General features: G+C 43.3%; 1 protein-coding gene across 1 annotated transcript in view; it reads left to right on the top strand.

The window, feature by feature from the left end:
- The first annotated feature begins 5580 nt into the window (after positions 1–5580).
- The window catches only part of TRPC3 (transient receptor potential cation channel subfamily C member 3), a 61873-nt gene continuing 42288 nt past the window's right edge, over positions 5581–25165 (top strand). The window contains exons 1-2 of the mRNA XM_054028908.1: positions 5581–5907; positions 20468–21239. Of these exons, the coding sequence (XP_053884883.1) occupies positions 5681–5907; positions 20468–21239 (999 nt within the window). The 5' untranslated portion in view covers positions 5581–5680. The remainder of the gene's footprint in view (positions 5908–20467; positions 21240–25165) is intronic.

Below are 25165 nucleotides of genomic sequence, written 5' to 3'. Positions count from 1 at the left end.
AGATACAAGAAGACAGATGAGCTCATAGCCTAGCTCTAATCTTCCTGTTCTTTCTGTTCCTTCAGATTACTGTAGATTATCTATATATATTACTCGTGCAGATTAGAAGTACATCTCTACATAGATCCTATATATTGCTTCTAAAAAATCTGAAAATATTGGTTAGAAGTACAAAATATTTCTGAAACTAAAACAATACAAGGATTTTGAGCTACACAATTGAATTTTTAATTGACATCTCAGCTACTTCTCCAAAAGGATTTTCTCCTCACTTTGGAAAGGAGAGTTGAAATGCAAGCCTCAATTGGCTAGTTAACAAGTAAAATAGGGAAGGCAGGATGAAGAAAAGCATAATCAGCAGCACTTAGTCCAAATCTGTAGAGACCCCTCAACATTAGCAGTATTTATTTGGGCTTTGTGGATTGGGGTAGTAAGACGAGGCAGATAAAGGGATATAGCTGATTTATGTGACATTATCTTCTTCCTAAACATCTGGAATGAGTGCAATCATGGCAGCCTGACCCAGAAAGTTTTATGAAAACTCTCTCTGCATTTTTCTCCGCCATCACGCAGAGAGGTATGGGTGAAGGTACAGAGAAGGCAGCTAGTGGAAGCAAGGTTCCTAAAGGGATCATGTTGCCAGGAAAGAATGCAGTATACAAGGGCAGGTCCCCGTTACAGATGTTCTGGCCCTTTGTACAGCTGGCTCTGCGGTACTTATTTGCAGATCTGTGGGACTGGAAAGCCATGCCCCTCCCACTCCTTTGACAAACAATTTCCTCTATTTTATACCATGATGCCTCATGAAATCAGACTTGAAAGCCTGGGGTTTGTCTGGGTAACTTGTCCCCTCCAATTGTTCCTCCCCCCCCATAATTTGTGAAATCAATAATCTGATTTAGTAGAACTCCACAAATTGTGAGGGAAACTGAGGATTTACAATTAAAAAAAAAATTAAAAATAAGACTATCACAAGAATTACTAATGACGGCTCTCAAGGTGCAAGAAATTGCATACAAACAAAATCGAAATAAAATTTGTATTGTTAGTAATTTAATAGCTAATTTCCTTAGGATGTTTCTAAGAGAATTTTTATTGCTGCTCCATGTGATTAAATGTAACCTAGTGTGTCATGTTTAGTTACATAAAATTTCATTGTTACATAGCTGAAAAACAGCTGAGGTTGTGGGCCCATCAGCCTGACCAGCAAGAATTCATATTGGATAACCCTCTGAGACTCACCTGCCACAAGGGGTGGTTCTGCTGCACCAGAGTAGGAAAATGTGAGGAGCCCACAAAGAGGATGTGCCTCCCCTGTGTGCTATTGAGCCAAGTTCTCCAGAGGCTCCTAGTACACTACTGTACAGTGGAAAGTTTGCTGGAGGAGCAGGGGAAATGGATCCACTGCTATGTGACCATTCTCCCAGCCCTGAAGCTGCAGTAATGGCAGCTGAGTGGCTCTTTTGCCACATTGCAGTATGGGAGGAGGAATTCCTCCCCACCTAGCCTATGGCTGAGGAGATCAACATATAGCCTGGCTGTTGAAGTTGTGCACTGGGGGTAGGACTTGGAGATAGGTGCATTTTGGCAGGAATCCACATTAAGTGCTATTGCTTCAGTTTCCACCTCACTTTTATTTAAAAACACTATGGACCCTCATTCTTCACTCATGGAAGTTTTTAATGGCTAAGGGCATTGCTATTGGGCATTGTCTCTCCTGTGAAGTTTTGTGTGTGAAAACAAGTGTATATGAGTTAAATATTGATTCTCAAGGATAGGGTTAAAGTTAGGATTCTCATTATTGAAAGATAGCATATGCCACTCCTTATGAAAGAAATAATGCTCTAATAGGGTGATGGGAGTGGGGGAAATGGTGGTACTGATTTTTTTTAAATCAAATCACCGCTCATTCTTTAGGTCTTTTAATAACAATATATCTCCCCACAAACTTAAATTTTCATCCTAATATTCTTGTCGCTATAGAAGCTTCCTGTTATCTATAGATGTGTTTACTTCATTCTCAAAGCACTTTATCAGTAGTTTCTTTATGATATAATCCATGCTTAAAGATTGACAAGACACTTTTAATATGGCTTGTCTCCCAAGATAAGGTTATGGTATTAATTACTTAGGGGACCTGATTTCAAATGGTTATAACCAGTTTTCTCAGGATACATAAGTAAAATTCAATGTAGCCAGTAAACAGTCTTCCAATAATACATACACTTCTACCCCGATATAACGCTGTCCTTGGGAGCCAAAAAATCTTACCGCGTTATAGGTGAAACCGCGTTATATTGAACTTGCTTTGATCCACCGGAGTGTGTAGCCCCGCCCCCCGGAGCACTGTTTTACCTCCTTATATCCGAATTCATGTTATATTGAGTCACATTATGTCGGGGTAGAGGTGTATTAGAATTTGTATCCATTCAAATGTTAATAAGCTTCTAAGTATCCCAGAATAGATGTATAAATTAAATATCTGTGCTCCACACTTTCAACTGTCATTTTTGTTCTACTACATACAAAAAGTATTCATTTCTCTTGGAAATAGTAGAGCCTTCTATATTTTATATTAGGCAATGTTGAACTGCTGGCTAGATAAGTGACTGGAAATGAAGTGCTGGCTAGATGCAGGGTGGAGGGTTTTGATTTTGTGGAACATTAGCTCACCTTCCATGGGGAGAGGGAGGTGTATAGTTGGATGGCCTTCACCTCAGTAGAAGAGAGACCATTCTACACACACAACTAATATCAAAAGGGGGCGGGTAAAAAGAGGGAAGCTATGAGCGCTCATGAGAAAATAGAGATGTTGAGAACAACATTAATCAAGGAACCAATGGACACGAAGAGAAGAAATTCTTGAATTGCCTATACACCAACGCTATGAGCCTGGGAAACAAATAAGAGGAATTGAAATTGCTCGTTTATGAGCAAAAATTCAATCTAGTTGGTATTATTGAAACCTGGTGGGATGATTCACATAATTGGAATGTTAAAATCAATGCTTATAACCTATTTAGGAAGGACTGAATTAGCAAAAGGGGAGAGGGCGTGGCAGTAGCATTCTGTCAAAAATGGCATTACCTGTTTCCAAGACACTAACTGTGAAGAAAATGATCTTGAATGCTTATGGATCAGTGTCCTAACAGATAAAGCACAAGATGCCAAAGGCGAGCGACAGGGGGAGGGGCTGGAGGAGCGAATGGTGGGCATGGTCTTTGGGGAGAAAAGTTGAGAGGGGAGAAGCCGAGCAGGAGCAGAGCCACGAGTGAAGAGGCAGGGCAATAGGGTGGGGCGGGGCCACACGGTGGAGCATGGGCAGAGCAAAGGGCAGGGCCACAGTCTGCGCCAGTGGCTCCCCCACTTCTAGGGAGATTCCAGCACTCCTGCCTGGCAATCATAAAGGGCCCCTTCCAAGTGTGGGCCTGGCGCCATTGGTGCCATTGTAAACACAGTACTGTCCATTAATTATGTTACCCTCATTTCATTCTTTATTAATCAAGTCCCATATGAGCCACTCATTATCTTGTCCAGGATCAATGTCAGGACTATAATTACCCAGGTCATCCCATATATCCTTTCCTGAGTGCAAAATGAGTATTATCGTTTTAGGTCAATGAGACTCTGCAGGAGTCAGTGCTAGCAGAATGCGTCGGCTGACTGGGCTCTAATACAGTGTAGAAGAATTAGGTTTAACATCTTGATGTCTGTCTTGTATGGATAATCCTATGTGATTCTAAATTGCTGTGGTTAGCACTTAGTATGATGATGAGTGCTTATAAATATCTAAAACTGGGCCCATTCTGCCCTACAACCTATATAATCCTATTGAAGACAAAGAGGGTTAGACATGGTGTAAATGGACAGAAAATGGCCCACTGATATTTTTTTTTAATGGATTAAACTGACAAAGACAAACTGATTCATTTTCCAAATGCCAAAATTTTAGCAGAACTGGAATGAGGTTATGCATCTCTTCAAGATTCTTCTTACACATGCAACAATACAAACTTATGTGTGGTGAAAATACACAATGCAGAATCTCAGCTCATATTGAAAACTAGTTGTGCATCAGAAAAGAAAGAAGTAGGGTATTGCAAACCTGTTCTCTAGGCGTACTGAGGAGACTTGTACACTCAGCCGTAGCAGAGGTGAGTGTCTTGTGTTGCTCAATAGTTATCTCTCTCTAAGGAGGGAATAGTATTTCAGGATGGATTCTTCTCCCATTGAAATAGATAGTGAAACTCCCATTAGCTTCAGTGGCAGTAGGATCTGGACTTCAGTCTTTCTTGCTCCACTGCGTAGTGGCTGCTACATTAAGCCTTTAAGTTCAAAGCAAGAAAAAAACCTGGTTGCAGTCTGCAATGTGGAGATAGAAAGAGAATAGCTATACTGTAATGAATAAACTAACAAATTGATTGCTGTACAGACTCCTTATGAAAACAGATGAAGTTAAATTCTCCCTCAGTGCAACCCTACTGACTCTAACGGGGTTGCACAGTTATGAGGGCATAATTTGCCTCATAATATAATTACCTGAAACTCTCATAGGAACAAAAGAAGAAGTAACTTTTGTATTCTCCTTTTTACAACAAGAATCTTTGTGATTGAGCTCTATACAAATGAGTATAATTAGCTTCAGTTACCAGTAAGAGGCATAATAAGTGTCTTAATGCTCACATTTTATTTCTTTATACTTGTCACTTAAAAATAATTTGGAAATCTAGATTGTCATTGCATTTTTGTCATAGGCAAGCCAATGAAAATGTTGAACTCTTCTTATTTTCACGTGTCGGGAACCTTATTTAAACCATTTTCCTGGGCTGGGGGGGGGGGGGAGAGAGAGACTGCTCAGAAATGTAATTCGTTATGAGACTTATATGATTGTATCAGTCAATTGATTGCTTTTTAATTTGTTTCTTGGACGTTTTTGTGGAAATCACACTGTTTGGGGCCATGCACCGCTTCATGCTGCTATGCATATAAAATATACAATTTGTGTCTTTTTGAATATTCTTGAAAGCACCATGTCCGTGTTAATATTACTGTACATATAACCCTACTTAGAAGTTATGCCTGGGAGAAAAACTATTTACATCGATAAAATGCACATAAAGGCTGCTTAGTGTGGGCTTCATTTGTGTCTGGGAATCCTTATAACTGCCCCGTAGCAAAGTTGCCTTGTCTGTCCTTTCTTCAATAGGAACTATTCTTAAATGCCCCAGCTTTGTTTGAGACATGCGCTGATTTGGGGCGGGAGAGGGAAGCTGTTATTTCCCTGCTCATGTGCAGGTTGGAGTGGAGTCCCCTCCTCTCCTCACTGCCTGCTTTGGTAGATGATCGATTCTCTCTCGGAGTGATGATGCTGTCTGTCCTAGCAAAGTGATGATGAAAAGGGAGAGGAGAGGGGCAGACCTGGAGTGCTTTCTCCTCATCAGCTCCTCACTCAGACCTACTCCCCAGCTCTGCCTATCAGGCTGCACATTGTCTTTCCTTCCTGACAAGCAGCAGCAGCCTGGGAGGGGAAGGGATATTCTTTTATGGTGAGGGTTTTGTCCCTTCCAGCTGCTCTGTCCCTTGCTGGGCAGGGCTTTCCTCCTCCTCCTCCTCCTCGCTTCCCCAGCACAGGCTGCTAGCCGAGGTTGGCCGGCAGCAGCATCCTGAGAAGAACCTGAGCATGTCCAGCAAGGGCAGGCGATGTAAGGAGCAGGGGAGAGTGACCTTCCCCCAGCAGCAGCAGGAGGAGGAGGACGGGGGAGAGGAAGAGGAGCAGCAGCGCCGGCGGCGGGGCTGGAGAGGCGTTAATGGGGGGCTGGAGCCCTCGCAGCAGCAGCAGCAGAGAGCAGTGAAAACCCAGCGGGACCCCTACGGCTACTACCCGCCCCTTCCACTGGTCAGCAGCATGTAAGTACCGGCGCTGGCTGGGGGGTGGCCCCCTTCCTGCTGGTGCCCTGGCGGCGCCTGGAGAGGAGATGTGCGGGGGGTCGGGGAAAGGCTCCGATTGTACAGCCACAAAGTTAGCGCTTGTCACGCCAGCGCGCCCCGGCTGCGAGGCAGGTGAGCAAGACGCTGTGGCTCTGGCAGCCCCGCCAAACCGGGCACCCCCCGGCTCTCCTATCCCGCTCAGGCACCCGCCTGACTGTGTCTCTCCAGGGGGACAGCGCGGGCCAGTTCCCTTGGAGCCACTCCGAGGAGATGCTGGGGCGATGATCTCCGTTTAGAAATACAAGCGGGTCAGTAATGCAGAGCGGATGGGGGAGGAGGTACAGGTACCTAGCCTTGGGGTGGATGCTTTCAATAAAGCCGTGATGATGGGGTTATAAATCCCCCACCCCCCGAGTTTGCTTTATTATTCTGGGCAAGGGACTGGGAAAGTGAAGGATGCTGCGTCAGTAAAATTACACAGGCAGAGCAGGTGCCTGGACCACTTGCAGAGGGGTCCGGGAAATTAAATGCAATGCTAGACTGTGTCTCTTTGAGTTGGAGGAAAAATAGACTTCCATTCATTTCCGGAGTTACATCTGGATTTGAAGCAAGACAGAGGGGAGGAAAAAACCCAGAGGAAAGGGGACAGCCTGGATCTAGATACAGTAGATAGATGCTTTCTCCTTTCTTTAGGCTGGGTGGAGTGGCCTGGATTTGCAACACAATCTTTCAGTTTGTTTCTCGTGCAGAAGGAAGAAGACCCTCCCCATATCCCCGAAGATTCTCATGGTAGGCAGGAGGCCCAAGGATGGAGCTCAGAGACCGAGGGTCAGCAGTGCCCCCTGGTGTCTCTCCTGCGCACTCCACCAAACTGCCCCGGATAGACAGTATTTGAGCTCCTACCCTGCCTATCCCTTACTAGCGTTTATCTAGAGCTAGACCCAGCAGATGCAGATGAAATATTGCAAAGGATTTTGTTGGGTGCAAACAGGAGAGGAATGCGATGGTTTATCAGTTTGTTTATATATCCTACCAAGAGCAGGTTTTCTCGGGCAATCTTTATTCTATCAAATCGACTGTTATTCACACAAAACTTTTAAAATTAAATTTATGTTAGATGTGACACAGCGCAGATTCCTTCTGCAAAAGCCAGGATGGAAATATTTTACCAAACTTATTAGTAAGGTTACTCAAAATCCAAGACATTTCCTAAGAGAGGATGTTTTAATATCCTACTGGCTAAACTTAATTTACATTGACAGCAATTATATAACATACAGCTATATGATGTTTTGTGCCTAGTAAAATAGTTTTCTGAGAAAATCCAATTGTTGGCTTAGTCAAAGTTTTGGGAGTTAATGAAGTTCTCTTGTCCCAGTGGTAAAAAACTATTATTTCCACACAGGTACAAAAGTATTTTTACATTTTCATATGGTGAAAAATATGTTCATAATCTACATTAATAGAATCACACCCCAAAAATAGAAAACTGAAAGAATTGTGCAGAGGGACAAACTTTTGAACTGCATCTTGTAAGTTTATTTCAAGTTTTGACACCTTCTGAAAACATCATGATGGTTAATAGTTAGGAGGACTTACCTGCAACAAAAATACATTTACTTTTGTAAAGATGTTAATTTTTTTGTCTGTTTTACAAAATCAATACAATGGCTAGCTAGAGAAAGAGGAATAGGAAGGGACTGGCTTGCCCAGTTTTTGTGTGTGGTGCCTAGGAATTGTTCAGTCCTTTAATATGTCATAGTTTTGGTTGACACTTCAATATTTTGGTCTCCAAGGATTACCTGAATATCTTACAATTTCAGGTCAAATTAATTCTTAATTAAATGTTTTCATTACTAAGCAAATGAACACTTTTTGAGTTATATATTATTACAGAATGTGTTCTGTGTTTGTAAACGTGCTTAATTAAAATCACACTGGGGACAATTTTAAAATACAACAATTAGAGTAGCACTTAGAATGTGATAATCACAAATATATGTACATTCTACCATCCCTGGGTAGGAGTTTTACACTGTATTATGCTTTGTAGCCAGTGGCCCAGACATCAAGAGACTTACATTTCTTGATCTCTTTACTGATAATATAAATGGTGTCACAGAGCCACTGACATACTCCCTTCCTTAAGAAATGAATATTACACCAACATGGACTAATACCTGAGTCCAGTTTACTCAGCTCAAGGCTTTTGTATCTGGGATGAGCTCCACCTGTTGGAATTACTTATCAGAATACAGCTCTTGCATTCCTATCCTAGAAGTGACAGTCCACTTGGCTGATACTAGTACTCCCCAATCAACGTAATAGGACATGCTGAAGCAACAGGGTATAGAGGGGAAAGGATATGTAACTTCTGTTATCTCTACTGAATGCCCAACTCTGCAGTCTGATTCCAAACTAACATAGCATGTTAGAGAGGGTTTCTGCTAGATAGTCAGGTCGTTTCCTCTGGGATTCTGTTTTAAGTAGGATTTTAAATGCTAAAAAAATGTAGCACATATTAATGAAGTCAATGTGAATAAGTATACTGATTAACTGAGATAAGGTGTCCTGGTACGCGCTGTAGCTGTACAAACATAGAATAAGAGACAGTCCCCTCCTTGCAGAGTTTACCATCTAAGTCAACATGACAGATAAAGGATGGAAGGGGAAACAGGCAAAGAGGACTAAAGTGACTTGCCCAAGGTTATACAGCAAGTGAGTGGCTGCACCGGGAATAAAACCCAGGTTTCTTGATTCCCAGCCCAGTTATCTATCCAAGTTATGTACTGACAAGTGCTGGGCTGCTACATGATGTATACTATACATTCATATATCCAGGGTTCTGGTTCTATTCATCATAGTTTTGTAAACAAGACAAAATGATGGAGACAAGTATTGATAAAACATTGTAAAAGAAGGAAGGGATTATACTGGTAGTGTGATCCTTGATCATTAAGTAATTTAATGGTGACAAACTGGTTAGCTACTGGTCAGACACTTATTCTATTGCATATATCACTTGGGCATTCTGAATGTTTAGGCACACACCTTTTCTAGACTAAGGCTGTGCCATGTGTCATTGGAAAGTATTTTTTCCAAATTTGCACTAGAGTAACATTTGGATTATGATCTTGATTTCACAAGGTACTAATGGTCTTGTCAAGGAACACACAGGCAAAAATACTATGAGTTGTGGATTCCATTTTTCAAAGAAACCTTAAGGGAGTTAGGCACCTATCTCCCACTGAAATGCAATGGTAGTTGTGCACCTAATTCCCTGAGACTCCTTTGACAATCACAGCTCAGATCAGGGGGAGGAGTGCAAGGGAGTTTAATGTTCTCCTCTGCCCACCCCTTACCATGTTGCTTCTCTGTATAGGCTGTTTCCCTTGTGCTGTGTCTGCACAGATCTGGCCCTGAGATCAGAATCTGTCTAGCTGTAAACTTATTTTTCCTATGAAGCATATTACTTGTTCTTTCCACTGAGCTTATTTGTACCTAAGCAAACGGGGATGGTAAAAAATGACTTAAAGATTTGTGAGGAGGGGACTGGAATGGAGTGATGTCTTCCTTTGAATATCTTAGTGTATCTTACCTCTGCTGACATGGTCTGACTGTTGTCTTCACAGCCATGAACCAGCACTTCCACTAACAATGATTCATTATATCCACTCTGGATGAGATTACTTCAGAATGGACCAGTGTTATACTGTGGGTTGGGATCAGACTGCTCAGCTGTCCTAGGCTATGTGAGTGCATTTCAAGTGAGTGAGCCTCTCTCTGTTCCAGCAAGCCAGGTGATATTTTACAGATGAGAGAGAGAGAAATCCTCATGTTATACATTTGGATTTAGGGGAATGTGCACTGAGCCAAGAGGCTGTGAGTTTAAGTTCATCTCTTCTACTGACAGGTATTTATATTTCTGAGCACTTCAAAACATTTACTGTTGGGCAAGGCCTCAGCACTGCTGTCCTAGGAGCAAAGCTAGTATCATTCCCTCCACTATAAAAATGTTAACTAAGAGGTTGCAGAAGGTTACTTTTGACAGAACTGGGAATAGAAACTAGGTCTTTTATACAGCAGATTCAAGCCTCATCTATGCTGCTTTTAGATTGATTTACTGATGTACTTAGCTATTCTGACTGTAACTGGTAGACCACAGTCCCTTCTCAGGCACACATATACAACCTCAGGAATGGAGATTGTTCGTAACTCTGAATGTTCATAACTCTGAACAAAACATTATGGTTGTTCTTTCAAAAATTTACACCCAAACATTGACTTAATACATCTTTGAAACTTTACTATGCAGAAGAAAGATGCTGCTTTCCCTTTATTTTTTAGTAGTTTACATTTTACACAATATTGTACGGTATTTGGCCTTTTTTATTTTATGTTTTTGCCTCTACTGCTGCCTGAATGCATACTTCTGGTTCCAAATGAGGCATCTGGTTGACTGGTCAGTTCATAACTCTGGTGTTCATAACTCTGGTCTTCATAACTCTGAGGTTCTACTGTATACACTTGTCACTTCTCCCCTTCTTAGCTGGTCCAAAGAAGACGGCAGTTGGTTTTTTAATCTCAAATTACAGAAGTCGTTACTCAGGATCTAAAGTCCCTGCTCTCAACCTATGTGAGGGATCCTTATGGCTGCAGATAATGCAATTTCTGTTTCTCTAGTTTTCTTTTTTATAATTGGTTAATTTTGTGTTTTCATTGTGTAAACTAACTCAGGAACAAGTTTTATAGTTAAACATTATCTGTCAGTGATGACACAATGAGCAATAAAGCACAGGTGTCCCACGTTTCAGTCATTTGTCACACATTTCAATTGTCAGTCACACTCGGGCAGGTTTGAAGGTTAAAACGTATGGTTGGTGTGGAGGAGGGCAGCAGCTCATCACATTACATTTGAGAAGTAGAGGAACCAACAGCCGAATGCCCAGCTTGTCACTGCTAAGTATGATGTTTCTAGCTTAGTGCATAGCAGTAACAATATGTCCATCTAGAGGGAAAATTTAGCTTCAGGAGCAGACTTGAGTGTTCAGGCAACAAAGCAGCGCATGCTAATGTGATAGTGTTATGCATGCAAATCATGAGATGAAGAGACTTCTTAAGCATCTTTTTCTGGAGAAAAGAGGGCTTTAATGTCTCTTTTTTATTTATTACCTGTATCAAAGATGATGAATTTTGTGTACAAAAATATGGTTATGAAGTAGGATAGTTTTTATTTGTTTATTTTCTGAAACTTCCTTGTGTGTAAATTAATCACAGACTTACCAGGAACATATTATTATTGCTTCTGAAAGTTCCTGCTGTATCTCATTAGGATTAAGTGACTTCATAGAGTGTTTTCACTCTAAAGCATGCCCATACTATGGAGGGAGTGGGTGGCACAAAAGGGAAGAAGGAGATGTACTGTCCCTATTTCATGTTATCCTAGAAAAACATAACCATGGATTATACTATGAAACTGGAGATGTACTCTCCCCTCTGCAAATAGTGTTAGGACCACAGCCTGGCTCTGAAAAGCTAGAATATGTTAGTGAGATGGGTATTGTAAAACAGGAGCTTGCATGAGTAATAATAGTCATGGTTAGGCTAACTGTTAATAATTTAGGGTCTGATTCTGTAGTCCTTACACATTTAAACTGTTGTTAAAGTCATTCGAAGTTTTGCCTAACTAAGTTCAGGACTGGATCCATGCTAGCAAATGACTACTATTGGTAACGTAGTTAAGAAGCTACAATTTGTAATTTAGGACACCAGGAACATGCTTGCTTTATCCATGCCATAAGCAGATATTGTACACTGTTAGCCAATTAGTTCAGGATTAGGGATGCTCTGAGTCAAATTCTGCTCTAGGTTACACTTGTTCATCCTGTTTGCTAGTGAAGCTTTTAAGTTCCTTGAAACAAAAAGCGGTACACCGAGGGTTTGTCTAAACTGCAGTTGGAGGCATGATTGGAGCTTGGGTAGGCATATCCGAGCTAACTTTAATCTAGCGAGCACAACTAAAAATAGCAGTGAAGCTTCAGTGGCAAGGACCCGGGCACAGGCTGTACAAGCCTTCCTGGAACCTTGGGTGCATGCTTGTGTTGTTAGCCGGCACCAGGATCTGAAGAGCAGCTCAGTCCCTGGTTTGCAAGTGGGAGTAGGACTGTGTCTTCACCTTCCTGATCTGAATCTCCCTACTGAACAGCTTAGTTATTCAAGCTGTGCATTGGGAGTAGAATTTACTTATAAACTAACATTACGTCTGACTAAGAACGCATTGGAGTCAGGAGAATCTCAGTTTATATTTGTCATTGTTTTTATCCTTCATGGTTATAGAGAAAAGCTTGAACATGTGAACCCTAAAGGCTGAAAAAACAGAAGGCAAATAAAAAGAACCAAAATTATATTAAATCTTGTGACTTTTTTAAAGTCAGTCTCATAATTTTGGGGAGGCTTGACTTGATTTTTGAATGCTTTGGATTGCCAGTACTAAATGTGGGATAATTATAGTGCAATCAAAAAGCTAAAACTTCAATTATTCAAAATATTTCATAGATTCCTTGGGATTCCTTTTAAAAAGTGATAATTAAATTTAAGAAATGGAAATTAGAAAAGGACATAGCAGACTATCTGATCCTACACTTCTTACTTTGACAATTTCAACTGACTTCGGAAAGGTGTATAAATTTGATGAGAGAGTTGCCTGAATCTAGCCATATATTCTGGCAATGTGATACCATACAAAATTGCTAGCTCTTGATTTTTTTCAGAAGGTCTGTTTAGTTAGTAAAATACCAGCAACTTTCATTTAAGTATTTTGAAAAGACATCTCACGCACGTCATATCTTTTTGTCATAAAATACATTGCTGAGTACATCTTTCTTATTGGCAAAACATACTCCACATTGTGCCTTTGGAAGGATGTATCTCCTCCAAAGAAACCAAATGAGTCTCTTTGCTCTAGCAGTGGGTTCTGAAAGAATGATTTATAGAATGGGAAATAAAAATGTACTGAAAAAATTGTACTGAATATTTGAAAATGAATGGTATGTTAAACACTTATTTCATAAAAGATAGATGGGTTGCAAAGTGAATTGTTAGAACTTCTTTAGATCAAGGATTAATCATAAAAGAATTTATTCTGTCTTTATTTGCTGTTTAATAAAATTATAATAAAAAAATTACAATTTATGAGAGTGATCCTCCCCGTAGGTACCATTACATCTTTGGATGGGAAAGACGGGTAGAAACCAAGCAGCATGTCAAATATTAGTTATGATCTTGTTTAACTAGCCTTTTCATATTTACTATATTCTCATTTTTATTTGTGATTTAAGGACAAGAGGGTGATAGCATCTGACTGTTTATCACCTATACTCCACAGTCAAACCTCTCTCAGGGTATGTCTACACTACGAAATTAGGTCGAATTAATAGAAGCTGGTTTTATAGAAATCGGTTGTATACAGCCAATTGTGTGTGTCCGGTTTTATAGAAATCGGTTGTATACAGCCGATTGTGTGTGTCCCCACATAAAATGCTCCAAGTGCTCTAGTCGGCGGACTGCGTCCACAGTACCGAGGCTAGCATCGACTTTCGGAGCATTGCACTATAGGTAGCTATCCCACAGTTCCCGCAGTCTCCGCCGCCCATTGGAATTCTGGGTTGAGATCCCAATGCCCGGATGATGCAAAAACAGTGTCGCGGGAGGTTCTGGGTACATGTCGTCAGGCCCCTCCCCCTCCGTCAGAGCAACGGCAGACAATAGATTCGCGCCTTTTTACTTGGGTTACCTGTGCAGACAACATACCACGGCAAGCATGGAGCCCGCTCAGCTCACCGTCACCATATGTCCTCTGGGTGCCGGCAGACGTGGGACTGCATTGCTACACAGCAGCAGCAGCTAACTGCCTTTTGGCGGTAGACGGTGCAGCATGACTGGTAGCCTTCATCGGCGATCTGGATGCTGGCAGCTGTGGGGCTGGCAGCCGTAGGGCTTCATTCCACCAGCCCCTTGCCTTTTGCCTTTTGGCAGTAGATGGTGTATTACGACTGGTAACCGTCCTATTACAAGTTGGATCATCGCACATTAGCAGAGTCTTCCCTGAGCAGCAGATCGTGCAATAGGCCTGAAGGCCATCGTAGTACACTAACTGCCAAGCGCCCAGTATTTGCTGCCAAGCACCCAGAAGATGCCGAGGGCTATCAGTCATGCTGCACCGTCGTCTTAAGATGTAAAAAATAGATTTGTTCTGTATTAATTTGCTTCCCCTCCCTCCGTGAAATCAACGGCCTGCTAAACCCAGGGTTTTCAGTTTAATCTTTGGGGGGACCATTCTGTGTGACAGTTGTTTGTGTTTCTCCCTGATGCACAGCCACCTTTCTTGATTTTAATTCCCTGTACCTGTACGCCATGTCGTCACTCGGCCCTCCCTCCCTCCCGCCCTCCCTCCTTCTCCTGGTCCGTCAGATACTAGTTTCCTGCTTTTTTTCAGACCAGGCGCCATAGCTAGCACTGGGATCATGGAGTCCGCTCAGATCACCGCGGCAATTATGAGCACTATGAACACCACTCGCATTGTCCTGGAATATATGCAGAGCCAGGACATGCCAAGGAGAACCCCGGACCAGCAATAGTGGATGGTTTTGCTGAAATGGGATTCCCAAACTGTGGTGGGGCCATAGACAGAACCCATATCCCTATCTTGGCACCGGAGCACCAAGCCACCGAGTACATAAACCGCAAGGGGTACTTTTCAATGCTGCTGCAAGCCCTGGTGGATCACAAGGGACGTTTCACCAACATCAACGTGGGATGGCCAGGAAAGGTACATGATGCTCGTGTCTTCAGGCACTCTGGTCTGTTTCGAAAGCTGGAGGAAGGGACTTTCTTCCCGGACCAGAAAGTAACCGTTGGGGATGTCGAAATGCCTATCGGGATCCTTGGGGACCCAGCCTACCCCTTAATGCCATGGCTCATGAAGCCGTACACAGGCAGCCTGGACAGGAGTCAGGACCTGTTCAACTATAGGCTGAGCAAGTGCCGAATGGTGGTGGAATGTGCATTTGGACGTTTAAAAGCGCGCTGGAGCAGCTTACTGACTCGCTCAGACCTCAGCGAAAAGAATATCCCCATTGTTCTTGCTGCTTGCTGTGCGCTCCACAATATCTGTGAGAGTAAGGGGGAGACATTTATGGCGGGGTGGGAGGTTGAGGCAACTCGCCTGGCCGCTGATTACGCGCAGCCATACACCAGGGCGGTTAGAGGAGCACAGCAGGGCGCGGTGCGCATCAGAGAAGCTTTGAAAACGAGTTTTATGACTGGCCAGGCTACGGTGTGAAACTTCTGTTTGTTTCTCCTTGATGAACCCTCCAACCCCTCCACCCCCCACCCGGTTCACTCTACTTCCCTGTAAACCAACCACCCCACCCTCGCCTCCCCACTTCGAGCACCGCTTGCAGAGGCAATAAAGTCATTGTTATTTCACATTTATGCATTCTTTATTAATTCCTCACACAAGTAGGGGGATAATTGCCAAGGTAGCCTGGGATGGGTGGGGGAGGAGGGATGGAAAAGGACACACTGCATTTTAAAACTTTAACTCTTATTGAAGGCCAGCCTTCTGATGCTTGGGCAATCGTCTGGGGTGGAGTGACTGGAGGCCATACCATGTTCTTGGGCGTCTGGGTGAGGAGGCTATGGAACTTGGGGAGGAGGGCTGTTGGTTACACAGGGGCTGTAGCGGCGGTCTCTGCTCCTGCTGCCTTTCCTGCAGCTCAACCATACGCTCGAGCATATCAGTTTGATGCTCCAGCAGACGGAGCATTGACTCTTGCCTTCTGTCTGCAAGCTGACGCCACCTATCATCTTCAGCCCACCACTTGCTCTTTTCATCCCGCCATTCAGCCCGCCACCTCTTCTCTCGTTCATATTGTGCTTTTCTCATGTCTGACATTGACTGCCTCCACGCATTCTGCTGTGCTCTATCAGCGTGGGAGGACATCTGGAGCTCCGTGAACATATCGTCCCGCGTCCTCCGTTTTCTCTTTCTAATGTTCACTAGCCTCTGCGAAGGAGAAACATTTGCAGCTGGTGGAGGAAAAGGGAGAGGTGGTTAAAAAAGACACATTTTAGAGAACAATGGGTACACTCTTTCGTTACAAGGTCGCATTTTTCCTCTTATAGTGAGGGCCTGCCGGTTTGGTATAAGAGATCACTCACGCAGTGCCAGGCAACAGATTTCGGCTTGCAGGCAGCCATGGTAAGCCACAGTCTTTTGGCTTTTTTAACCTTCTTAACATGTGGGAATGGTTTCAAACAGCAGCGCCCTCATTTCCCATATCAAGGAAGAATTGGGTTGGCCATTTAAAATGGGTTTTCAATGTAAAAGGAGGGGCTGCGGTTTCCGGGTTAACATGCAGCACAAACCCAAGTAAACCACCCCCCCACACACACACCCGATTCTCTGGGATGATCACTTCACCCCTCCCCCCACCACGTGGTTAACAGCGGGGAACATTTCTGTTCAGAAGAGCAGGAACGGGCACCTCTGAATGTCCCCTTAATAAAATCACCCCATTTCAACCAGGTGACCATGAATTATATCACTCTCCTGAGGATAACAAAGAGAGATAAGGAATGGATGTTGTCTGCATGCCAGCAAACACCGGGACCATACGCTGCCATGCTTTGTTATGCAATGATTCCAAACTACGTGCTACTGGCCTGGTGTGGTAAAGTGTCCTACCATGGCGGACGGGATAAGGCAGCCCTCCCCAGAAACCTTTTGCAAAGGCTTTGGGAGTACATGAGGGAGAGCTTTCTGGAGATGTCCCTGGAGGATTTCCGCTCCATCCCCATACACGTTAACAGACTTTTCCAGTAGCTGTACTGGCCGCGATTGCCAGGGCAAATTAATCATTAATCATTAAACACGCTTGCTTTTAAACCATGTGTAATATTTACAAAGGTACACTCACCAGAGGTCTCCTGTGTGCCCTCAGGGTCTTGGGTGAGTTCGGGGGTTACTGGTTCCAGGTCCAGGGTGACAAACATATCCTGGCTGTTGGGGAAACCGGTTTCTCTGCTTCCTTGCTGCTGTGAGCTACCCATTACCTCCATCCTCATCTTCCTCGTTCCCCGAACCCTCTTCCCTGTGTGTTTCTCCATTGACGGAGTCATAGCACACGGTTGGGGTAGTGGTGGCTGCACCCCCTAGAATGGCATGCAGCTCCGCGTAGAAGCGGCAAGTTTGCGGCTCTGCCCCGGACCTTCCATTTGCTTCTCTGGCTTTGTGGTAGGCTTGCCGTAGCTCCTTAATTTTCATGCGGCACTGCTGTGTGTCCCTGTTATGGCCTCGGTCCTTCATGGCCTTGGAGACCTTTTCTAATACTTTGCCATTTCTTTTACTGCTACGGAGTTCAGCTAGCACTGATTCATCTCCCCATATGGCGAGCAGATCCCGTACCTCCCGTTCGGTCCATGCTGGAGCTCTTTTGCGATCCTGGGACTCCATCACGGTTACCTGTGCTGATGAGCTCTGCGTGGTTACCTGTGCTCTCCACGCTGGGCAAACAGGAAATGAAATTCAAACGTTCGCGGGTCTTTTCCTGTCTACCTGGTCAGTGCATCTGAGTTGAGAGTGCTGTCCAGAGCGGTCACAATGAAGCACTGTGGGATAGCTCCTGGAGGCCAATAACGTCGAATTCCGTCCACACTACCCCAATTCCGACCCACAAAGGCCAATTTTATCGCTAATCCCCTCGTCGAAGGTGGTGTAAAGAAACCAGTTTAAAGGGCCCTTTAAGTCGAAAGAAAGGGCTTCGTCGTGTGAACGTGTCCAGGCTTAATTCGATTTAACGCTGCTAAAGTCGACCTAAACCCGTAGTGTAGACCAGGCCTCAAAATGCTTTCACATGTAAAATATGCCTAAATCAGTTCTGAGCTTAGCACAAAATCACAAATCCTCTTTGTAACACAGCTTTTCCTTTTTGTAGACATAAGTAAAGAGGTTCAGGAGCAAAGAATAATGGATGTGTCTTCTTTGGCATAGCCGTTTGACATGTTTCAAAAACAGATATTTTTTTTTGCATAGACTACACGGTAGTGCCACACACACTGCTGCTATACAAAAACACTAATCATGCTTGAACATTTAAATAAGATAAAATATTTTATCATGGGAGAGGCCTGCCATTGGTAATTAATATTGTAATATCACCATCCAGATTACAATGAAACAGCACATTTGTGTTAGCTAAAATATCCAAGGGCTGGACCAGTGTGCTTTCAGGATGCTTGTAGCTTTCATAAAGTTATAAAGAGTTTGTTTTGCTCAATATATTATGGGCTGATGCAGACAGCTTCAACAGCAGCATCCCTCCTACATCATGAATGGAATTTTTTATGCAAAATAAAAATGTTTGGGTCCAAAATGGCTGCACCTTGTATTGAATTCCCACTGAAGTCAATGCGAATTCTTTGCTGACTGGATTGTACTGCCATGCTACAGAGAACACTGTTAAGAAGGTTGCATTGTCAAGCACTCAGATGTTAAAAAATGCCCAAATTAAGGTTGTCTGTTTAACCTTAATTCAGCCCCATGTGCATGGTGATGCAGTCTTTAATTACATCATCACATACTATTTTTTTCCACAGATGGACTGTACTTAATAAACAGCTAATTAATATTTTATTTACTACTTGTTGTTCAATGTATGGCCCAAGGCCTTATTTACTGTACACTATTCTGCTCTGACCCCCACATACAAATAATTTCCCAGGACTATGAAAATTTAAATTGATAAAAATAAAAAAATGCTTCAAATAAACATTGATATGATCTGTTGAAATTATAAAATAAAAACTGAATTCTGCCAAGCCTAGTCATAACTTAGCTAAATGTGGGTGACTTACACTAAGGCCACCCCTTGACAAATTTCAAGTCCCTGCTTCAAGGCATGTAGACTCCTACAGCAACTTCTAAAAATAATTCTTACAACCAATTCATTAACATGGACAAAACAATGCATTTTCCCCTAATCTTATGTCCAGAAATAGCTGAACCATTTTGCTTAAACTTTCCAAAATAATTCAGCTTGAGGCAGACACCCAGCATGGAAAATTTAAGCCCAAATGGTTAAAGTTTGGCAGAATTATAAGCAACTGAAAACAAGATCTTATAATTGGAAGCGTTAATACTTAATAGCAGATGGTGCTGCCAGCCACACCTATAATAAAAACATGGCTTACAGAGGGGGAAGCTATTTTCTGTTAATAGATATCTACTTCATTAATAGCTGTCATACAGTAAAATGGCATCATTGGAGATAACTTTGTGACCAGCAATAACGGGCCAAATAATAAAGTCCTCACTCTCTTTTTACTTAGTCTTTCCTCAGGCAAAACTCAGATTGAAGTTAGTAAGGACTGAATCTTAGGGTTACCATACGTCCTCTTTTTCCCGGACATGTTCGGCTTTTCGGCACTCAAACCCTCGTCCGGGGGGAATTGCCAAAAAGCCGAACATGTCCGGGAACATGGTGGCTCTGCTCCTCCCCTGACTCTTCGGCTCTGTTTAAGAGCCAAGCTGCCCGAGCGCTATGGGCTTCAGGCAGCCCCCTTGCCTCCGAACCCCAGCCGGGGCGCAGGGTCCGGAGGCAAGGGGGCTGCCCGAAGCCTAAGCGCTTCCCCTCCCGGGCTCCAGCTGCGCTGGGGAAGCGCCGGCCGGGGGCGCAGGGTTTGGGGGCTGCCCGGCAAACCGTGAAGCCGGTAGCGCTCGGGCAGCCGTTTCCGCATGGCTGGGAGTGGGAGGGAGGAGGGGGCGGAGTTAGGGCGGGGAAGGGGCGGAGTTGGGGCGGGGCTGGGGGTTGGGGAAATGGGCGGGGCCAGGGCCCGTGGAGGGTCCTCTTTTTTTATTTGCTAGATATGGTAACCCTAGGCTGAGTACAGTTTTTAGAAGTTGGCCAAACACTGGTAGTGGTGCATGCTAAAAAATATGTAACTGGTCTTGTACAGTCTATGTGCAGAGATCACCAGCTAGGGTCAGAAAAGAAAGTTTTCCCCACTTACAGCATTGCATGTGGTGCAAGGTATCATATGTTTTGTTTGCATTTTGCCTTCCTCTAAACCATCAGGTCTGTGCCACTATTGTGGGGCGGATACAGGACTTGATGTTTCCTATGTGTACCTATTGAATGTGCTTAGAAGATATTTTTGAAAGGAAATGATGTTGCACATAAAAATAGTTTACCATGGTCCTTGAGGAGAAATGGGCCTACACGAAATGAGTCTGTGAACACCTTTCAGTTGTGAGCAAAAGACAATATAAGGATCTGTGACCCCTTCTCTACCAAGAAGCCTTTTCTGTGCAAGGGTAAAGAGTGAAGGGCCAGGACAGAGGGAGATACAGGCAGACAGCTGGGCAAATGACACAAGACAAAGGAGAAAGTCATCAGTGTCTATAGCAGCTGGGGAAGAATCTGCCAAGGAAATGATTGCTATAATAGTCTACAATTATTTTATCTTTTCTGCTTATTAGGTCCATTGAAGGAAGCCCGTCTCTGAGACGTATGACTATGATGAGGGAAAAGGGAAGACGGCAAGCTATTAGAGGCCCAGCGTTCATGTTCAACAACAGGGGCACAAGCCTCACTGCTGAAGAAGAGCGTTTTCTGGATGCAGCAGAGTATGGGAACATTCCCGTGGTGCGCAAAATGCTGGAGGAGTCAAAAACACTAAATGTCAACTGTGTTGATTATATGGGCCAAAACGCCTTGCAGCTGGCTGTAGGGAATGAGCATTTGGAAGTGACAGAACTTCTGTTGAAGAAGGAGAACTTGGCACGAATTGGAGATGCACTGCTGCTCGCTATTAGCAAGGGGTACATCCGGATAGTGGAAGCAATTTTGAATCATCCTGGTTTTGCAGCAAATAAGCGACTGACTCTGAGCCCCTGCGAGCAGGAGCTCCAGGATGATGATTTTTATTCCTATGATGAAGACGGCACCCGCTTTTCACCAGATATCACCCCCATCATTTTAGCTGCCCACTGCCAAAAATACGAGGTTGTGCACATGTTGTTATTGAAAGGAGCGAGGATAGAAAGACCTCATGACTATTTCTGCAAATGCAATGACTGCACTGAAAAGCAAAAGCATGATTCTTTTAGTCACTCCAGGTCGAGGATAAATGCCTACAAAGGCCTGGCTAGTCCTGCTTACCTGTCTCTTTCCAGCGAAGACCCAGTTCTCACAGCTCTAGAACTCAGTAATGAGCTTGCCAAGTTGGCCAACATTGAAAAAGAATTCAAGGTATGAGATCTTTTTTGTTTGCCTCTTTTTTTTTTAATGTTGACTTCACTTGTAATGTCATCAGATGCTTGACATTATTTCCTGTATTTTACCTTTTGAGTTAAAGTTGTTTGATTTATATTGTTCCTTTTGGTTCTTGCTATTTTGAATGCTCATTGAGTAAACCATTAAAAAGCAATTTTGCTTGAAACAAAATTGCTTTTACACTTAATATGCATCAAGAGATACAGAAAAAGTGCCAGTGTGAGCATTATTAACCCTACAATCGATGGGAAACAATTTTATTCACTGTAACAGATAATAGTTGTTTTTGCTGATGTGCACTCTATAGGGGTAATATAATCTGAGCATCAAGCAGCAAAATTACACTTTTCATTTACACAATGACTTTGTTTCCATTTTTTATTCACACACATTTTGAATGCTGTTTTCTGCAAATTATGAAGATGACGTGTGATTGTTGTTTTACCACTGGACAGTCAATTTTTTCATTCATTTTTCAGGAGTGTATTTGTCTACCCAGAAATGTATTTGTCTGTTTACATATGCAGTCCCTTTTATTCTCTTTTTGACTTGTATTTTTAGTTTCACTGTACACTAATTATTTTGTATATCTCAGCATCTCCATTAAGTAATTAATGATTAGACAATGATAAATATTACCCAGTGCTGCCTCTTCATGATATGCAGTTCCCTGTAATACCTCAGAAGGGACACTCACAAAAACCAGCTGTATGGTTGAGACTACACTGCACTAAAAAAAGCCTGGATCAGGGAATGACAGACTGTAAACAGAGAGTGGTTATATAAATGATGTATCTAGTTGCAGCAAAAATTTTAATGGGGTCCTGCAGGGTCAATGTTGAGTACCACTTTATTTAATTAACATCTTCATACATGATGTGAAGGAGGGAAAAAGACTCATTAATCTTTGCAGATCACAGCCAGCTGTAATTTATTACAAACACAATGGAGGACTGAGAAGAAATACAAGTGGATCTAAAGTGGGTGGGGAAAAATGGGTAGGAATGAATAGAATGAAGTTTCATTTGAACAAAGAACGAATGTATCCTTCTGGACAGGAGTAATCCCAAATATTGTTAGATAACAGAAGCGAGGCAGAACTAGTAAGAAGGAAAGCTTTAATACTGAGAAAAACCTATGGGTGGTTATGAGATAACTTTAACAGAACATGAGTTTGTGCTCCAGGAATGGCCTGCACCGCTGACAGAGTATAATGCCAAAGCAAATATTTTATGATTAGGGGCATGATTCTGCACAAAATTCACATGGGCTCCGCAGCCCTTACTCCAACCACTGTGGCACTTACTCAGGTAAAAATCTACAGTAAGGGCTGCAAGACCTCTGGGTTCTGTAAGGTTCCTTATAGCCTACACATCCTAGAGCCTCTTTTAGTCTTTCTCCATCATTTTTAACTTCTTGTCTTCCTCACATGGAGAAAGAAGCTGCCATTACAGAAATAACATACTGTCTATTCTAAATTCCCCACACCACCTGTCCAAACTATATTGAGGTAGATCAAACAATGTCTTTATTTCCACTGAAATATATTTGTATGGGAAAAGATTTTGCAGAGATAGAACTGAAAAATGAGAGAGATTTTTTTGCCAAATAGGGACTATTCCTCCAAAACAGAGACTGTTGGCATATATGCCCCACACTAAGACCTGTAGTTACCTGCTTCACACGCAAATCATTATTGACAGAAAAACCATAGTTGACACCAATTTAGTATTTTTTTTTACCATGGACTATTTTCCAAATAAACCATGATCCTGTTTTCCAGAGTTATGTGTGTACATGCTGATGACTCATGTTTTTTTAAATAATATTTCAGTTATCAGAACCGTAAAGTTAATGCCTTTTTCTGGCTCTTCTTAAAAATCACTCTTCTAGTGGACCGACACAGCACTAAATCCTACATGCAAGTGTTTTACTGTGTTCACTTTAATTATTATGACATTAATGCTCAGACCCTGTTAGACCCAGGTTCCCTTGTGCTATACAAATACATAGGTAAAAGACAGTCCCTGCCACAAAGAACTAAATTAAGATAAGACATAGGTGTGTGTAACCAACAAACACTGTCATGAAGATGCAGTCATGCAAAAACATGCCGAAGCAAACCCCAACATCAGTAGAGCAGAATTCTATACAATATAAACCCAGTGACAGGGAAACCCCAAAGGTTCAGAGTTTGGATGCATCTGACAGGCCAGATGGCGGCAATTATACCACTGCTGCGTGAACTGGATGATATGGGTTCAAATGACCCCATGAGGAGTACTGGAGAGCTTATGCCTCAGGTCAAAGGCCACTCAAGCCAATCTGCTGCCCCAGGCAAAACTTCAGAGTGTTGCCCCTTTCCTACTCCCTTAGAAATTTGCGGCAAGAACCCCACCACAGTCCCCCACATGCTCATCTCATACCAGCCCAGCATGTGTGGCAGTTATAGTGTTGCCAGCTCTCCCAGATTTATAGTGAGGTGACACTGACCCTGCTGCAAGAGTTCTCACTGGTGGACTGAGCTGGTACAGAACTTCCAGATTCTCTCCTAACCATAATTAATTAATTAATTCTGTTCTTCATCCACCCAGCCCCACATCTGCCCATTCCCAGCCACCAACGAATTGTGAAACTCCCAGCCCTCAAATCAATTCTGCCCCACTCCAGTCCCACATCTGCCCCTCTGGGTACATCTGCTCATCTTGTAGCTCTAGGAGTTCCTCACCACCTCCAGGCCTTGGAGGTACAAGGCCCCCTTCTATCTGTTCCCAAGCCTGTGGGGAAGGGCCGCTCCTAGGATTCTTTGCTCCCCGCTTCTCCTTCCAAGGCCTGGAGTTACAGGGAATGTGATAGAAATGGGAGCAGGGAGGAGCAGGGAGAAGACTGGCCCTTTTTTCACAGGATAGAAGTGGGGAGGAAGGAGCAGAGCCACTCTGAGTTGCTGGGCTTTTTCTGCTTTCTCCTTCCTCATCCCTTCCTGCAAGATTGGTGTTGGCTGCTCCATCTCCCCTCTGCCCACCCCCCAAAAAACATACCTACTCTTGGCTCCAGAGGGGAAGGTGGAGATCTCTCTCTGCCTGCTTCCTGCAGCAGCTTTTCCCCAGGAGGTGAGGACATGGGGAAGGCATGAAGGCTGGAGTTTTTAACACCATCGCCCGACTGGCTCCATTAGCATCCCAAATCACATTACTTGCAATAAAGTCACGAGAGGATTGCAATAAATTCCATCAGGGCTGCAGGCAGGGCTGCCAAAAGCCTGAGGGTTACACAACATGCCACACTGGCAGCCTTGGCGCTAGAGCTGGGACTGAGAGAGCAACCTGTTAGCAGATCTTTTCTGTATCTCACATGAATCCATTCTAGGTTGTTTACCCATGTTTGTTTGGTGCAAGCCCAAGTTGTGACACTGTTAAATAGAGCTGCCTTTTTATAAGTGTCTCTTCTGGCATGAAGCTGAGGTTAAAGGTGAATGGCGTACTGACTCCTTGCTATGTACTGCCATCGCCCTGAGGGGAAGCTGGCACTCCCATCCACTATGATTGAGTGTGGCCTGTAGTCCTCTCGTGCTCCCTCCTCTGCAGGGCTGGCTCCAGGTTTTTTGCCACCCCAAGCAAAAAAAAAAAAAAAGGGGAGGGATGGAGTGCCGCCACCGAAGCAAAAAAAAAAAAATAAAAAATAAAATAAAGCCCCTTGAAAAGTGCTGCCCGCAAAGGGCCGGAATGCCGCCCCTTGAAAAGGGCTGCCCCATGCACATGGTTGGAACGCTGGTGCCTAGAGCCAGCCCTGCTCCTCTGGGATCATCATGGGGGATATTGAGGGATTTAAGTTTTCAGCTTCAGTCAAAAGCAACTGATAACACAGCACTGAACATAATTCTTCCAAGATTTGTTTTTAAAATA

This window comes from Malaclemys terrapin, chromosome 5 (assembly GCF_027887155.1).
Source record: "Malaclemys terrapin pileata isolate rMalTer1 chromosome 5, rMalTer1.hap1, whole genome shotgun sequence".
Lineage (NCBI taxonomy): Eukaryota > Metazoa > Chordata > Testudines > Emydidae > Malaclemys > Malaclemys terrapin.
The sequence above is the reverse complement of the archived record's forward strand: the minus strand, read 5'-3'. Positions and strand labels throughout refer to the sequence as shown.